The 12,468-nt window shown below is 39.4% G+C and overlaps 1 protein-coding gene across 10 annotated transcripts in view; it reads right to left on the bottom strand.

Annotated features, from left to right (window-relative positions):
* The window catches only part of PHLDB2 (pleckstrin homology like domain family B member 2), a 73,244-nt gene that overhangs the window by 14,256 nt on the left and 46,520 nt on the right, over positions 1–12,468 (bottom strand). For 4 of the 10 annotated variants that reach the window (XM_081859612.1, XM_081859615.1, XM_081859613.1 and 1 more), the window contains 7 exons: positions 10,944–11,072; positions 8,977–9,132; positions 8,167–8,277; positions 6,859–6,948; positions 4,861–4,995; positions 2,667–2,840; positions 292–426 (listed from right to left, as the gene is read on the bottom strand). In XM_081859612.1, coding sequence (XP_081715738.1) covers positions 292–426; positions 2,667–2,840; positions 4,861–4,995; positions 6,859–6,948; positions 8,167–8,277; positions 8,977–9,132; positions 10,944–11,072 — 930 coding nt within the window. The remainder of the gene's footprint in view (positions 1–291; positions 427–2,666; positions 2,841–4,860; positions 4,996–6,858; positions 6,949–8,166; positions 8,278–8,976; positions 9,133–10,943; positions 11,073–12,468) is intronic. The other 6 variants (XM_081859617.1, XM_081859618.1, XM_081859616.1 and 3 more) reach the window with 5 other exon arrangements.

The raw sequence follows: 12,468 nt of genomic DNA, 5'->3' as shown, positions 1-12,468 counted from the left end.
AGCCATCCATTGCTGTCCAATGGTGGCTTTGCCTTAGCTGAAAACTGTTTCTGCTCATTTCAGTCAGCACACCAAGTCACACTGCAGTACAATCAAAAGAATCTGGGCTGCTCAATTTAAGACAAAGAGATTAATGGAAGAAATAACAAAGAAGTAAAACAGGAATAAAGTAAAAGGAATCACAGACTACACAACGGGATGCAAAAATTAAAGCAAATTGAGAAATTACATTCCTGCTTGTCTTTGATGAACTAAATACTTGTGTTCCGAGATATTATAATCTATAATCACCTTAACACTCCTTCCAAGAGTAGAACTGCTGAAATGGGGAGACACGGAGGGAGCTGGTTTCTTGCGTGGCAAAGTATCACTCGTGTATGGGCCTTCTTTATGCTGCTTCTTCCTCTCTTCCAGATTTCGGAAGTGCTTAAAAATATGAAATTGCAGTGTGATCATATGGGAGCCTGCCGGCTGTAAATGTTGGCGTTAAACAAGGTGCATTTCACAAACAAACCTAAATGCTGTTTGAAAACACAGCCCAAAACAGCACAAGGAAAAGCCAGTAGGGGAGAGTTTCTCTGTTTAAAAATTCTTAAGTGCATAGGAATTACAGCACACACACAAACCAAAAAGAGAAATGTTATACAGTTTCACAGATTTAAACTAAGAGTGCCTTAAAAAAAATTCAAGGGTGATTTAATATAATTAAATTACAAGGAAGATTCCCTGGACAAGTTTCAATGAAACTTAAGGAGATTTTGAATCATTTGGGATAGTATTCAGGCATCCAAGAGAACATGCGAGGGCAGAAACTAAGGAGTAGGAAGGGGCCATGTGCACTACTCCTGCCCTAACATCAACCTTCATGCATTGAGATGAAAACTCTGTAGGGGAATTCTAAGTGTGTTTGACTGAGTGCTTAGACTCTTCCCTGTGATTGGGAGCCCTGCACAATCAAGGCTCCCAGCTGTGTATAGGATTCTATGTTCAGATGAAGGCACTTAGAATAGTCCATCAGATATTCCTGCTCATGATGGAACAGTAGAGTGTTGCAGACAGGACAAGCATGTACAGCCTCATTCTCATGGCCACCCCAAGTTGGCCACTGTGGGAACAGGATGCTGGACTAGATAGGCCATTGACCTGATCCTGCAGCCTCTTTTTATGTTCTTATGCAGAGTTCTGAATAGGACACTGGATACATATCTTACTGATTGTGAATCAGCTGTCCCATTTTAGGATGGGTAAAAATCACCAAAAGTTACTGTGACATTTTCACTAAAGTAAAAAGATTAAGCACATTGGACATGAAACAATGCTACAGAAATGTTACATAATGCCAACTACTGTTTGAACAAAAGGACAAAGTTATTTGGTCTAATTGTGGCATTGTGAGTTGATTCATAGTAGGGGTTTGTAAAAAAAATATACACAGCTTTATACTGGCCAACATGCTTCCTTAAAACAAATCTGATTTAATCCCACAAAGGGAGGTCTGCCTGCAGCATTATACACCTTTAGGTGCCAGGTGAAAACACTCCTCTTCAACCAGGCCTTTGGCTGACTATATCCTATATCCTTTTAAATATGTTTGCGGGAAAGTGAGGGGGGATGTAGTGATTGTTTTGTTGTTGTTGTTACTGTTTTTATTATGTATTTTGTGTTTCTATATTGTATTTTTATGCTGTGAACTGCCCAGAGATCTATGGATCAAGGATGGTATACAAATTTCATAAATAAGAAAACTTCGATGTTACAGGTTTCCATCTCCTATATTATGTGTTTCATCCGAACAATGCTCCACTCATGAAGAAAGGTTCCACTTGTGGAAAGGCTCTCTGCGTCCACAGAATTCTTCCATGAGCAGAGTGCTAGGTTTGGATCCAACTAATTGTCCTGCAGTTTCAGTTTAGTATGATCTCAAACTAGCTACTACTACTTTTTAGAAGCTTAAGGCATACATGGTACTGAAAGAAAATAAGCAACTCCTGATCTATTAAAATAAATGTTTTAAACTTGATCTATCACTGGTATTCCGACTGTTCTAAACTATTGATTGCAAATGCCTCTCTTAGTTGAGATTTCTGAAGCAACAGCTGTAGTATTTCTACATGCCATAAATACAAGACCAAGTTGTTGAATAAAACATTTCACTGTTAATATATTTTTCTGTGTGGCTCTCATTAACAGAAAATATCAGCTGGCAAACATCAGGAAGATGCAGATAACTTTTAAAAAACCTTATACAGATATTCAAATAACGACTGATGTCCACAGAAGCAAGAACAGATTGTAAGTGGGTCTCTCTCCCCCCTTAGGTACTGAACTCTGCTAGTTTGACCTAGAAACTGTGAGATGAACACCGTGACAGAGCTCAGGGCACTATGCGCGTGTAAAAAAAGGCTGCGGGGGGGGGGGGGGCTGTGCATGCAAAGTCCTTTAGAAAATGTTAGAATTCCACCAATCAACTGTAATGGAAAGGGAATGTGGTGTTGAATTCAGCCCCCCCCCCCCCGGCGCACCCTCCTCACTCCCTTCCAACACCTGATTGGTTGGCAGGATTTTATGACGGCCTGTTTTGCATGCACTCCCTCAGACTGAAGCAGAAAAGTCCGTGCAAAAATAATTACATGGTTATCAAGGCAGTCAGCCTTCAGGCAGGTTACCTGTGACTGCCTTCGGTGTTTCTTAGCTGGAAGAGGTGGTGGTGTGTCGGGCAAAGGAAAAGGCTCTACATTTGCAGCCCTGACCTCAGACCATTGGGCTGGTGAAAGTTGTGCAAGAGGGCGAGGAGAAAGGGAGTGAGGAAACACAAATCCAGAACAGAGAGGCGATCTTAGCTTTATAGGAAAGAGAGAAATTACGTTCAGAGGCTTCTAAACAGGATGACACACAAGCTGACAGCAATACACACAGAGAGAAGCATTTTATGGTAGTACAAAGCAGCCTGTTCCAACCCTGTGTCCCCAGATGTTGTTGGACTACAGCTCTCAACATCATTGACCACTAGCCATGCTGCCTGGGTATGATGTTGGATGTAGTTCAACAACATCTGGGGAATCTGGGCTTGCTTCAACAACATCTGGACTTGCTTCATCAGCCTACATGATGAGAAGCATGAGGTGCAACCCACAGGTGATAACAGGCAGGTGCAGAGAAAGCAGGCAAGCAGCATTTTCTGTCGAAGGAGTTTACTTAAGGGCTTGCAGCATTCTACTGGGTGAAAGCAGATCTGGGGCTATCCAAACCAAAGCAATAAAATGTATGAACGCTGATGGTGAAATGAAAAACACATGTTTTTACAGATTTAACTGCTTTTGTGGCTGAAGTGTTTAGATTAAAATTAGATATACCAGGCTCAATTCCTGCAGCTAATGTACATTATGTATGTATTATTTATGGCAGCAGTTAAATATTTCTGGATATGGAATTACTTCTTTTCATAGCTAAAAAGGTGCTTCTCCCCCACCCCTCACACAGTCACAGGAAACAGCTGGGAAAACAACCAGGGAACAGTGTGAAGAAAATAGCATCTTGGGATATACTTAAATTTGTATAAATTAATGGGACATAAAGAGCGTAAAATATTCTACACTCACAATGTTAAATTCCACCAAGTGATGCTTGAGTGAACTCCACAATTTAGTAAAACCAAATTTATGTGCTTTAAACCTCATTCCACAGAAGTCATACCCAAGTACTTGGTCTGTTGTCCGAATGCCATATGATTTTCAGCTTTCTAAAAGGCTGACTCTACAATGTCAATGTACCTTTTCAGGGTTTGATGTATCAGTTACTCAGTTTGGGCAGTGCTGAAGAAAACAGGTGGGGTTTGTTGCAAAACACTGGAAAAGGTTTGGAGGAGAACCCAAATTTTGGGGATCCATAATTAATATACCTTCTTTTCAAAGGTTTGTCCCTTATTTCAGCCTGATATACCTCTAAAACATCCTTTCCCCTTACTGAAGAGAAAGTAATTAGTTAACTGGGCCTTGTCTGAATGTGAATGTGAATCTGAAACTTTCTGACATTGCTGTTATCCCTGGAAACAAAGGTTTGTGTGTGTGTTTTCACTGTATTGTGTAGTTAATGGAAGGCCATCTGCAAATGAACACTGTACAGTTGTACCTTGGTTTTCGAACAGTTTACCGTATTTTTTGCTCTATAAGACGCACCAGACCATAAGACACACCTAGTTTTTGAAGGAGGAAAACAAGAAAAAAAAAATTCTGAATCTCAGAAGCCAGAACAACAAGAGGGATCGCTGCGCAGCAAAAGCAGCGATCCCTCTTGCTGCTCTGGCTTCTGGGATAGCTGCGCAGCCTGTATTCGCTCCATAAGACGCACACACATTTCCCCTTACTTTTTAGGAGGGAAAAAGTGAGTCTTATAGAGCAAAAAATAAGGTAGTTCTCGAACGTTTTGGCTCCTGAACGCCACAAACCCAGAAGTGACTGTTCTGGTTTGCGAACTATTTTTGGAAGCCGAACGTCCAATGGGGATTCCGCGGCTTCTGATTGGCTGCAGGTGCTTCCTGCAGCCAATCAGAAGCCGCACTTTGGTTTCCGAATGTTTTGGAAATCAAACAGACTTCCGGAACAGATTCCGTTTAACTTCCAAGGTACGACTGTATAGAGCTCCTGGTTCAGTTGCAGTATTCTTCCCAAGGTGTGGAGATGTTTAGATGGCCCCAAGTCTTAAACCTGAGTTTTCTCCCTAAAACAGACTCTAGGTATAAAAGTAAATTTAGCTCTCTTTTAAATTGGATATATGCAGTTTTACCATGAACCTGCAAAAACCAAGGGAACAGAACGTTGCAAGCAAAATGCATACAAACGGGAAATGTCTCTCAGAACAAACCTCTTTATTTTGTGTCTGGCTCATCAGGCCAGCTGTGGAAGGAACAGCCTCAGCAGCCATGGGGGCTTGAGTGGAAGGGGATATATTCGTGGAATTGCCATACGGCTCACTAATGTCATTTACACTCACATAACCCTAAAGGGAGGAATTCAGAAGTTAAACATAAGAAGAAGCACAAGCTAAATGGCATGCAAGAGTATTAAGGTTCCCAGTGTGCTGTGAAAGTTAGTTTAGAGTGATCCAGCCAATTTCTGTGGTATTACAAAAAAGTTTCATTAAAATATTTTTTTAAAACCATCGAAATTTACAAGCACTGAAAATCTGAATGCTTTAACTTACTGTAAACAAAATTGTTATCATTATATCTGAAGTGGTTTTCATAATGAGGTAGAATCATAGAATCATAGAGTTGGAAGAGACCACAAGGGCCATCGAGTCCAACCCCCTGCCAAGCAGGAAACACCATCAGAGCACTCCTGACATATGGTTGTCAAGCCTCTGCTTAAAGACCTCCAAAGAAGGAGACTCCACCACATTCCTTGGCAGCAAATTCCACTGTCGAACAGCTCTTACTGTCAGGAAGTTCTTCCTAATGTTTAGGTGGAATCTTCTTTCTTGTAGTTTGGAACCATTGCTCCGTGTCCGCTTCTCTGGAGCAGCAGAAAACAACCTTTCTCCCTCCTCTATGTGACATCCTTTTATATATTTGAACATGGCTATCATATCATAGAACCATTATAACTTAATACGTTTGGTTCAATACGTTTAAATGTAAAAATACTGCTAGATTTCCAAGGTAGCTCCCACTATTGCCCCTCGTGGCTATTTCATGTACCACAGATTACAATGTGGTAGCTTTATGATCTACAACCATGGGAGGGCAGTTCTTCAACAGAAAATGTTTTTGAAAAATTGGCTCCCAGCACAGTTTACAAACTATTGGTGTGCCGGAGGATTGGGGGGGGGGGGGAGAGAGAGAGAGAGAGAGAGAAAGAAAAATTCCAAAGGAATGGTAAAAATCATTTAAGAGCATGAATCTCTGGCAAAGGGAGGCTGCCTTTATTCCAGTGCATTTCAGTGAGTTACTATACTGCAATTAGATGCAGGTTTTTGTTGGTCCTAAGCAACACCCTCCTTGCAAATTTCACTTTTTTTGGTTAATATCAAAATAGATTACTGACAATTTAATAATTTAGGGACACATTCATCAGCTAGGGTTTTGTTAAGGTCATCAGAGTAGCTGCAATTCTCTGTTAAAAGTATAAATAAGTCTAGGATTTGATTAGCAGCAGCAGTAGCAAAAGCAGCAGAAGGGTTTTAGGCAAAAGCAAGCTGCAGGAGGATATACTGGAAGAGAATGTGCTTTCTAAAAATCCTAACTGAATTTAGTCCCTGAAAAGTACTCTTGCAAGAACACTGCCAGAATTGTTCCTATAGTCTAGAAATGAATGATTGATTTGGAGCGAAATACTCTGGAACAGATGGAAATATCTGGACATTTTAACTCTGGTTTTAAGGAACTATATTTTGGAAGGTATTAGAATGGCTTCAGAAAAACACTTAATATATCTGTAGGACTTAGTTTTCATTTTTTTAAATTTTGTATGAAGGGTGAGACCACCATGTTTGCATGTGCACACTGGAAGGAGTCATTTTGGTAATTATCTTCAACACAGGAATACCACGCCACCATAAAGTAGACACAAGGACATGTGCTTGTATGGAAGCTGGGAAAAGCACAATAGAAGCATATTTACAGACATACACAAAAAAACCCCAAACCTGACAAAAATGGATAAAATTATGTCAAATTTTATATAAATCCTGCACGGCTAAGCTATCTTTAAAAACATATATGCAAACCATTTACACACAAAGGAGACTGGACCACACGTCATTTCACACTGAATATTATAAAATGTGCAGCTCTAAATCACCATCTAATACAGAGAACAGTAACTGCTTTCTCTCTCCTTCTCCCAAGTTTCACATTTTTACCTCTTTTAGACTGCTGGGACTTAGGGGGAAGCCTTTTCCTCCCGATAGTGAAGAGTATTTCTTTTCTAGATTACAAAGGTTCTCCTTCTCCTGTTAGCAGACATAAGTTATATTTCAGATACAAATGTTGGCAATCACTTCTATGACAGAACACACACGGATGATCACAAACAGTCTCAGGCTTTGTTTGTACACTTCAGAAATAAAAAAAACTAGACTAAAAAAATTAATGAAGTGATGAACAAATGTTTCTGGGTGATACTCAAGTAGGTCATGGAGAGACCCAGTGAAATTAATGGACCCAATTTTGTCATCTTCATTAATTTTAATAGGATTACTCAGAATAGGATTAGCTTTGACTGCAACCCAATGTCTTAAATAACTGAAGCCGTTCACTTCAATGGGTCTACTCTTGAGTATACTCACATTGAATATCAGCCTCTGTTTGGAATTGTTCACAAGTAAATTGCATTGTATCTCTGTTCATTCCTTTCAACCCCCCCCCCCCGCAATCATCAAATCATATCCCAGTATACAGTTATCTTGCCATGTGTTTAAGGTAGCTTGACAAGCATCTTGGTTTTTGGCATGTGTTGACCAGTATTTCCTATGGCAAGCACATAAAATATGGATGGATAACATGCACATGTGTGCTGTGTTTATGCGCCTAGAATCCTGAGTGGGCCATGTCCAAGGGCTTGTGAAATCACCTGTACAAACAGGGATGACACCCACAACAGAATGGCATCAATTCCGTTTAGTAAACATTCTGCAAAATGACAGCACAGTTTAGAGCAATTGTCAAGAAAATCTTCCGATAATTGTAGCTGTACAATGATGTTGCTAGATTCAGGTAGGTAGCCGTGTTGGTCTGACACAGTCGAAATAAAAAATTAAAAAACAGTCCAGTAGCACCTTAGAGACAACTAAGTTAATTCTGGGTATAAGCTTTCATGTGCATGCACACTTCTTCAAGATACACTGAAACAGAAGTCACCAGTCCCTTATATATAGTGGGAGGGTGGGGTGGGGTTTTTCTCAGAAGGGTAGTAGGAGATGGGTGATTGACTCTCAGTGGGTATGGTAAACCTGTTGATGACTATTAACGACTGCAATTAGTCCTACAGGAAAAAGCAAGGGATAGTATGCAGATGACCAACAATAGCTTTAGCGTGTGTAATGAGACAAGAATCCAATATTTCTATTCAGACCAGATCTCTCCATAGTTTTCAGTTTAGTAGTAAGTTGTAATTCAGCAACTTCTCTTTCAATAATGTTGCTGTCTTTGAATCAAGGAAAAGTGCTTACCCTCTGCAACATCATTAGGAGGTTATTCTTCTCTTTCACAAAATGATCTTGTTCTCTTTGCGCCTGCTGGACAATATGATTGGCTTGTTTTTTGAGGGCAGAAATTTTTTCCTATGGCAAAGATAGCACCAAAACATAGTCAATATGAGCTTGGGAGTATAATGTACGTATGCACTACTGATCAGGAAGACACTCCCAGGAAGGAAACTAAAGACACTTCTGCACCAGTAACTCTTGGCTGTAGTTCTTGTTGTTGCGTATATTTCATACAATGACCATTTTCACAAACAATATATAGAAATGTTAACTTGCAGTGTAGATTACAACATTAGCTGGTGCAGATGTACTTAATCAAGAAACACAAACGAAAGCACTTGAGGATGGATGCCAGCTTTAATTGCAGAATCTAAATTAATCTGAGCTGAAAACTAGTGGAAACCTTTACTTTTTCCTGAACTGGAACAACCCAAATCAAATCAGATCACCTTGGGGTAGGGTTGCCATATTTCAAAAAGTCAAGACTGCATGAATTTTCCAGTATTCAGGCCTTAAAGGAAGCAGTTTCACAAGAATGTAATCCTCCGTAAATGTGTTTAGGATTGCTCTGTAAACATGAACTTGTTCAGCCACATTTTGTGAATCTTCACTGTCCTATGAATAGTATTTACATTTTTCAACATGAATTGGAACATAAATCCATTACTGAATTACTGAATTGGCCAGTAATTGGCCAGAACAACATCTCACGAAATGGAACCAAGCCACAACAAAGCAATGATATTACCTACTTTATTTTTAAAGCAATTTTACCTTTCTACTGACAATGTTGTGTTGATATTCAGCCACCTCACGCAGGAGCTGCTGTGTTAAGTTCTCCTTCTCCTCATCTAACCTGCTCTCATTTTCAAGCTGCTGAAACTCCAGATCTTCAAACTGTTTGCTTTCTACCTCCAGCAGGTCAGCATCCTTTAACAACAAAAGTCAGTGTATATATATTTTTTAAAAGTTGTATATCATTAGCAAAAGTAGGCATGCAGCACCATCCCAAACAAAAATAAGGCTCAGGAAGTTCAAGTTATTGTGCAGAAGATCACACTCTAAGACCTTTAAAAAAGAAGACAAAAAACAGCTATTTATGCCATTTACATTGTTTTTTGAACTGTTGCCTGGATGTTAAAAAGTATCACGTACACCCTCAAATTCGCGATATTGAATAGCAGATCAATCTGAGTGTCCCACCCGTGTAATGATCTTTTGGTCACAGTTCAGCTCAACCAAAAGATGATCTAGCACTATGCAGATGTAAGGATAAAAATTTAAGAAGCAAGGAAAGGGACACCCAACAGGCTTGACCTCACTTCCCTCTTACCTCATTCTCCAGGGATGCTAGTTCTGTGCCTCTTGATGACCAAGTTTAAGATGGATGAAAAGCAGATGAATGGAAAGATAGTATGCAGCTCTACCCCACATACCCTTCCACCACTGTAACCTCCAAAAGCTACATTAGCATTAAAAAGTGAAGTGAAATTTATACAGAATTCCACCTAATGTGGAATTCGTGTCTTAAGTATGAACTGGGAAATTCAGGAGATGCTGTTTAAAACTCTGGTCTCCCTTAGTTCAAGAAAGCAGGTTCCATAATAAAAAGGGGAACAGAATCTAAATGGAAGATTGGGAAAGAAATCTTGTTTCGGTCTATGAATGGTCATCACCCAAGTGTCTCATAATGGTGAGCCAAATCCTGGATAAATAGATGAGTGTTCTTTTGCTACAATATGGCAAGCAAAGCTGTTGAAGGACAGAATTCTCTGTCTATGGCAGGGATGGGCTGTAACGGGACCACAATTCACATCTTCTGTGAGTATTGGTCATGCTGACTGGGGGTAGATGTTGGAGTCCAACAACATCTGAAGGACCCCATGTCTTCACCTCTAATCTATGGTTTTAGCAGAACTCCATAAAGAAACACTTAATATGCCAAGCAGCATGCCTTGAATATGTAGCTAATTTCCATTTAGAATTGTTTTATTCAACATTGGGGTGAAAGTGTAATGTTTTACACTAAGAATGCATCTGAACTGGAATTTCTTCTGGCATTGTATTCTAGCTTATTCCTTCTCACTGTCCCAAGAACGCTTCCATGTCTCAGTATTGTGGGGGGTGAATTTCCCCAAAACAAAACAAAACAAAAGAAAGCCCACTGAATGTGGGTGGGTGAACTTGCATAGAACTTGCCTAGCTATAATTTTGAAACAGCATCTATGCCAACAGTGATTTTATTCCTCTTTTTCCCTTGAAATTTAATAAAGAATTTAAAAAATAAAACAGATTTCGTTCAACGGGTAAGAAACAATTTTGAAGGAGGAAACAATTTCATAGTGGTGGCAAAGGGAAACTTAAAAGCAACTGCAAACATAATGAGGGCTAAAATTAGATAGCTAAGTGCAGTTATTAGACTCAAGAATTTATCCAACATGCTTACAGCAAATTACCCTAAAGCTCAACTAAACATCACAAGTACACAAACACAGGCACACACAACTCTGATTTGCCAATAAGCAAAGGGTGCTAAACATTAACTGGTTGGCAACTTCTAAAGTATGTATCACAAACCAATTTTTAATCCAGCTCTTCACATTCTATTTATTCATCGCCATGCAACAATCCTGTTAGCAGTGCAGAAAACCAGTAAACCCTTGAGATGAGAGGCAGTCAGCAAGTCGTCTTTCAACACTTGTGCTTCCACAAAAAAGAAAAGAGGAATCCATGCTACTGACCCTGTTTAGCTGCTGTTGCAATTGTTCCCGCATGGACTCAGGGCAATTATCAAGCTGTGTCTTCTGCTCGGTATAAAGCTCCTGAAGCTTTTCTAGTTTTTCCCTCTGAGCATCAAGCTTTATTTTTTCCTGAAGTTTGAACCAGAAAAATAAAGAACAGAATTACCTTCAAACCCAAAGCAGTTGTTAGTGATTCTGATGGCACATGGAGCAGGGTTGGGTGGCAGGGATAGGATCGGTCCTAAAGGTTGTAGCAGGGATGCTTAAACATGCTGGAAGGCTGTGGCTAATTTTCATGTGCCACAGCATAATCTAGGTATTATATTAATAAACCTGGCAGATGCTAAAGAATGGTTAGTTGACATACATTAACATTTATTGATTATGTGTCAGGTGCACAAAGGTGGCTTCTCCATTGCGAAACAGAGACTTTGAAGATGGATTCAGAAGACTGGATAAGAGTCACTTCAAAGCTTCCTTAAAAGTGCAGAGGGATGGTAATGCTAGGCTAAAAACTGTATGGTTGAAGGATACACATGCCACATGGCAAACTGTTAAGCAACGACCACTTTGCTTGTGGCAATTTCCATCCACCCTCAAACCTTGGAAACTGAAATAAAATATAAAGGTTTGCTTGGTCCGAATTATTTCATACTTCTCTCTACCATCCATAAAGTTCAGCTCCATTAAGGCTGGAATTTTGCCTCCATTAAATTTGGACCTTGGAAAGATCAGGTGCTACACATATATAATTTGTGGGTATACTCATCCCCACTGCACAGTAAATTCCATTAATTAAATTTAGATTTTTCAGAACATGTTACTGGATCTAGGACATTGATTAGTAGAAACTAATCTACTTAAGAGGTGGGTTTGTAATTTGACTGCAATAGTCAGTGTCGCAATGCTTTTTTATATATACAAGAAATGGCATCCTTTAGTACTTTCAAGATCAATGGGACACTAGCTATTTAGAAATGGAATCAGTAGTATGTTAGTCTCCAAATGAGAGAAGGACAGAAAAGGGTGAGATTTTACAAAGCGAACTAAACAGAATACTATCCAGAATGACACAGAAGTAACAGGCAGAGGGGACAAGAATGATGGTTTTTAATAGTTTATAAGCAGTGAAAGGATGAACTGAGGCACAGCGTATTGGTTTGGAACAGGAAATTCTGTTTCAGAAATCAAACATGCTGAATGAACAGGACTGGTTCAATTCACCCTAAAGGGAATGCTATAATGACCTCCAATATAAATTTGGCTCTCAAGACATCCAGTCCCTATTTTGAAGATGAAAGGAATTCCATAGTATGCACTTTCTTTTAATGCAGATTAAAATATGTTAAATTTGTATCTTTCTGTGTTTCTGATAAGCATGTCATAAGACTTTTGGACTTAGCCAGAACAAAACCTTTTAGACACACAGATCTAGAAAAACATCAATCATTTCTTCTAGTTATAGAACTAGATCCTGTCCTATATCTGAAACCATATTTTCAGTAAACAACTCATGTAAGTGTTA

This window comes from Podarcis erhardii, assembly GCF_964252035.2.
Source record: "Podarcis erhardii genome assembly, chromosome: 4".
Taxonomy (NCBI): Eukaryota; Metazoa; Chordata; class Lepidosauria; order Squamata; family Lacertidae; genus Podarcis; species Podarcis erhardii.
Note: the sequence above shows the minus strand (reverse complement) of the source record. Positions and strands in the feature narration are given on the sequence as shown.